Here is a 5,880-nt window from a genome sequence, read left to right on the forward strand (position 1 = left end):
CAAGTAACAGCACAAACGCAGAATGAGTGTGTGTGTGTGTGTGTGTGTGTGTGTGTGTGTGTGTGTGTGTGTGTGTGTGTGTGTGTGTGTGTGTGTGTGTGTGTGTGTGTGTGTGCTCACCTGCTGTGAAGAGGAACACGGCGACGGTACGATAGTGTTTCCTGTGTGTGCCCCTGCACAGGGAGATCAGCGCCACGAGGAACGCCAGCAGAGTCACTGACGCTCCGGCTAGCAGTAACACCAGTGTGGCTATCTGCCAATCTGGGATGGATGGGAAAAGAGAGAAAGAGAGGGAGGGGGGAGAGAAATAGAGGGAGTAAAGAGTGGTCTTAATAATATAGCAACACCTGAATCAGATTTAAACCAATGATATATTCGTATTACACACACACTCCAGAATGATTCCTCTCCAAACCCATATAGCCTTCTTTCAAAAGCATTCTGAAGTATCCACTCAGGAGTTAGCTGACTGATGGTGACATTACAGTTAGCAGGAGCATTTATGGTATTCATGATTTATAGGAGTGCTTGTAGTGTGAACATATATTAACAGCACCCAGGTCACTGATGGCAGAGGTCAATACCCGTTGGCACAACCTACACAGGGTACAGGACTCCAGTATGGGTGCTCACGTACCACAGCGGTGACAGGAGTGGTAGATCACCACGTACAACTCACTAGGACACACACAGCAGCCTAGAAGGTGCAGCTAGAGAAGAAAAACTCAGCAAAGTCACGACTCAGTAAAGTGTACACAGGCTTCCACCGTCGTGTTTTGCTCAGACTTAGCGTAGCGTTTCTTCCTCTTTGATTCTGATATGAAAGAACACTGTGGTTTCAGGGGCCAGTTTCAGCGGTGGCTTATCCAGCAGAAAGACTTTGATATTAGAGCTGCTGTCACACACTTGATAAAAGCTTCCCGTCTCGTTCCCTGAAGGGCACACATCCATTTATTCACATTTCTTAAGTTTCGATGTCGTTAGCAGTAGACCTGGAGCTAGCGAGATGTGCGGACATTTGACTAGATTGTTGTTTCAGCGAGCGAATCCAGATTCGCGAGGGAATGAATTTTAACGCCCAGCATTTTGAGACACCAAAATGGATACTGTGGCATTTAAAGGTCGGGAATCAAAGCAGTTCCACACCTATAAATATTAATGAGGTTAACAGAGGATAAAAACCAGCAGATAAAACCAGTCATCCTAATTCATTTGCATAACGTTCACATGCCCCGTTGGTTTACGTTAGGTATTAAACCTCCTCTTAAACATGTGAGGTGCACAGGGAGAGTCTGAGACAGTAAACCAGTACGGGACACAATGTAACAGGAGGAAATATTATGAGACAGATCTCAATAAGAACTTTCAAAATGCTTCATGCATTAGTTTTCATACAGTAGTGCTGACACTTATGTCTCCCAAATCCAACCCAGATTCAAATTTTGAAAATTAATTCATGTATAAGCACATTTACTGGCTTAATTATGTGCCTTAATTTTGTAAAGTGTTTTAAAAGGCAAACGCAGTCTGTTATAAACCCTAATCCTAACTCTATAACTAACCCTGTCTTATAAGTTTATATATCAAATTTTGCACACATGCATACCCTTCAATTTTGAATTGGCTGATGTTTGTGTGTTTGTTCCTCTAAACTGTACAGGTCCACAGAATCACCATCAACACAACTCCCAAGTGCTCCAAACTTGAACCTTAACGGCTGCAAAGTGTCGGGAGTGCGGCAGAACCCTTTTAACAGCCGAGCGGATCTGGGGACCCAGAGGACTTCATCAGCACCACCCCACTCTCTCTCGTCACGATCCTCCCCCGGGTGCGGCATGAGGTCAGTGGGCGCATGCGTGGAGCTTGGTTTGGGGGGGGGGGGGTCATAACACACGCAGCCCGCTCTCAGGACGTCTCTCTGGCATGCACCGCCGCTCACTTTCACCCCTTCCTCTTTTCTAATTGTTTTCCCTTTTCACACTTCTCCTGTTCCATCATTTCAATGTGCTCCTGCTGGCTTTGCCCAACAGAGGGAGAGAAAAGATGTGATTTGTTAATTAACTCCAAGCCTGTCCCCCCCCTTGTCTCCTCCCACAGTTTCTCACTTTCTCTCTCACTTTTACTCCTTTCTCTCAAACTCTCTCTCTTCTTCTTCTTCTCTTTCTCTCCTTCTCTCTTTCTCCTCCCTTCTTTTTCTCTCTCTCTCCTCCTCCAGGGATCTGTGGCTTAATGAGCTGAACCAAACAGTAGAGAGAGAGGGAGAGCAGAACTCTACCCACAGCAACAGAGGCACAGCCTGTGACGCCAGCTAATCAAGCGCTCAGTGTGTGTGTGTCAGTGTGTGTGTGTGTGTGTGTGTGTGTGTGTGTGTGTGTGTAGGATCGTTCCCAGAAGATCAGAGGGGATCAATCTTGTCGATAATTCATTGAGTTCATCACTCAAAACAGAGAGAGCCGGTGAGAAAGACAGATAGAGGAGAGCTTTGAATGGTATAAAGCTTTGAACTAACTTGGCCCAGAGGACGAAGGATTAAGTCAGCACTTCAGCACTTCAGAATACATATTCAGTATATGTGAGTTAAGCCTCCATTCAGCAAACACTGTGTCTGTCAAATGTTGCAAGAGTGAAGGCCTCCACACCACGGGCAGCAGGGTGCCGCAGGGTGAGTGGTGCGGTTAGCTTAGCGTGCGTTAGCCACTGCTAATTCCACTTGGCCTTTGAAGGACCCGTCGTGACCGAGCCGTTTAGGAGGACTTTAGGAGAACTGATTGTGCTGTTTGATTGTAATGGTTGTAACACCTCTCCTACAGCCCTGTCAAGGGCTGTCTTTTGTTGGCCTGGGTTCACTGTAGTCTGAACAAAGTCCCCAAAAATGGGAACTTTAGCGTAGCATACAGGCAACGGAGCCGGGGGGGTTGGATGGGGTCAACACTGACAAATCACATTCGCTCAGCTAGACGTGCCAGAGCCAAGGTTGCACTTCTCTGAGTGTTCTTACATACGCAATTCTGTATTTGTGAAGAAAGGAATGCATGTTTTACACTCCTCCACACACAGCCACACAGTAGTTCACTCCTGTAATTGTAACACTGGAAGATGATCAGCTGTATTTGTGTACAGCTAACCCTACTGAAGATGTAAGAAGACCTTCCTATGAACATCTCCATTAGATGGTGAGAGAGCTCGGGAATTCAGTTAATGGTTTTGCCTAAAAGGATTTACTAAGCAACTCCAGTTACTGTTTCCCTTTAATTTGACTTCTTTTTTGAAAAGCTTCTTCTACTTGTGGAGTTTCTCATGACTCTCCACATCCAAACCAGACCCGAGGAGAAACAAAGAAACACTCAGAACTGCGAGCACCGACTTACTCAAGCCTGTTTCCATATGTGGTCCATGTTTCGGTCAATTTGGTGATACTCACAGCAGCTGACAGCTGGAAAGCCCAGTATAGCTCTGTGTACTATGGGCTCTGTTATACTGGGTTGGAATAAATTCACAAATGCCACTGTGAATATAAAAAATTAAACCTAATTTGTTCATTACTGGGTCTGAATCAGTCTAATTCAACTCAGTGGGAGTGTAATAAGCTGGAGGACAAGTGAGACTCTAGAGTTAAAGTAGGACACAGATGACCTCATGAGCTCAACTGAAGACAAAGAGACAAAAGGGTGAACAGGTGTCCTCAAAAGAGATTCTCCTTCATACATACAGCAAAATATGTGTGTGTGTGTGTGTGTGTGTGTGTGTGTGTGTTCGTGTGTGTGTGTGTGTGTGTGTTTGCTGTTCTTACAGACAAAATGTAACTTCCAATCTTAAAACAAGCACCGTCCGGGTGTGTGTGTGTGAGAGAGTGTGTGAGTGACTGAGTGTGCCCTACGGCGATTCTTTAAGATAGACTGGGAGTGGGAGAGAAAGAGTCTCTCTCACACACAAACACACACACACACACACACACACACAACTTGCAGAAACTCCAGCCAGCAGGGAGGCAGCCTCATTATCATCAGTAGCTGCGGAGTGACTGTTCATAGATTTGCATCTTTTGCATCTTCACCAGGAGAGAGAGAGAGAGAAGGAGAGATGGGTGTGTATGTTTGTGGGTGTGTATGTGTGTGTGTGTGTATGTGTGTGAGAGAGAGAGAGAGAGAGAAACCCAACCACAGAGCTGTATCAGAAGACATAAGGGATCCAACTGCACCACATGATTACACACCTCAGTCACTTTCTTTCGGTCTGTAGTTATGCGATATTTGATTTTTTCAGTCCGTTTCATCGTAACCAGAGGAGTTATTCCCATCACATAACTTTATTTTAAACAGGAACGGTTTTGTATATTCACTGTCATTTAGCAAGGCACAAAGATAATCACGACAAAGCGACAACAAATGGCTAGAAAACAAAGCCGCAGGCAACAGTTAACCCAACGGAACACGCCCAGCGCCAAACACAATGCGCGCGCGGGTCAAAGCTCCGCAGATGGCGCTTCACGTCACGCCAGCTAATCGCTCATCAATACCGGGTCGAGAAGGACGAACTTTCACACCGCCCCTAATTACCAAACTGAGAGCATTCGCCACACCAGGAATAGGAGTGGGAGGGACACTGGGACCGACGTTGCTTTCTAAAGTGGATCTTAAAAGTATCATAAGAGGACACTGGAATGAGAGTTCACTTAAACGGAGGAATTTGCCGGATTCCACCTGCAGTCGCGTAATGGTGTGGATCCTTTGTGAGACCCACACGCACACACACACACACAGACAGACTGGGGGTGGTCTGTAACAATAGTCCATTGTTTGATCTAGTCACCATGCACATCGAAAACCGTAAATTCCACACGCTTCACTTCGACGAATGTTACTGGTGAAAGTTAGATCTGTAATGGATCTACGTGTACAAGTAGCCGGTTCTCGAAACAGAACTGCAAACAGGCGCTTTTCCCGGCCGCTGTCAGTTCAGCTTACGCGGTCCAAAATTCACGTGCAGCAAGTAAACAAAGGCCAGCCTAACATTGTGAGATTTGTGGTCAACACCGTAGCCGTATGTACACCCGCATCGCGCGGATAACGACGATATTTTTTCATTTATCTGATAAATACGTGTAATGTTCATGCATCGGTAACAAATTTAGATCGATTTGATCTCGCTGTGTAATCTATCTAGGCAAATATGCAGGGATCTAACCTGTAGGAAACATTTAAGGGAAGTCACGGATAACAAGTTTGGACGAGCACAGCTCAAATAACGCTAAAAAAAGGTTAGTACACAAAGTTTTCAATCTACGTACTGTCGTGATTAAGTATCATATCAACGTAAGCCACATCAGTCCTGCCTTGGACCCCAAATGTTACGTTTTCCAAGAACAATCCATGCAAACGTCTGGCCGCTTACCAGATGTAAGGGTGGAGATGCACTTCCAGTCCGATTCGATCTCCCTGCAGGACTCCCACAGGGACAACGCGTAGCCCTGCGCCGTGACCCACGCGGGACTCACGAGGGCCACGATGTCCAGACAAAGTGCGAGGAACACGCAAAGCAGAGCGATGAGTTTGAACGGTCGGAACACGTACACCTCGTTGACGGACATTTTTCTCGGAGCAAGCTGTCGGCGGTGCTCTCAGCAGCGAAAGTTCGGAGTGGACTGGGGAGTTCGGCTGCGCACGCCGACAGCGCTTTAACGCGCGCGCGTGAGCGCACTGCGCACGAAAGAGTCCGCGCGCCATCCAATGGCCAGGTGAACGCTAGCCTGCATAGGAGAACACTTCGTGCATCCACATGAAGCATTCTGTGGAAGTGCAAGTCACACCAGCAAGGGTTAACGTTTCTCTTTCCATAATTTTAAAAGTTTACGTATCCGTATTTTTACCACGCTGAGGCGTG

At 46.5% G+C, this 5,880-nt stretch overlaps 1 protein-coding gene across 1 annotated transcript in view; it reads right to left on the bottom strand.

The window, feature by feature from the left end:
* The window catches only part of LOC143518775 (transmembrane protein 47-like), a 13,565-nt gene extending 7,904 nt beyond the window's left edge, over positions 1-5,661 (bottom strand). The window contains exons 1-2 of the mRNA XM_077011532.1: positions 5,392-5,661; positions 121-261 (exon numbers count right to left, since the gene is read on the bottom strand). Coding sequence (XP_076867647.1) covers positions 121-261; positions 5,392-5,587 — 337 coding nt within the window. The 5' untranslated portion in view covers positions 5,588-5,661. The remainder of the gene's footprint in view (positions 1-120; positions 262-5,391) is intronic.
* Positions 5,662-5,880: the final 219 nt, after the last annotated feature.

The sequence above is a fragment of the Brachyhypopomus gauderio genome, chromosome 7, assembly GCF_052324685.1.
Source record: "Brachyhypopomus gauderio isolate BG-103 chromosome 7, BGAUD_0.2, whole genome shotgun sequence".
In the NCBI taxonomy this organism is placed as follows: Eukaryota; Metazoa; Chordata; class Actinopteri; order Gymnotiformes; family Hypopomidae; genus Brachyhypopomus; species Brachyhypopomus gauderio.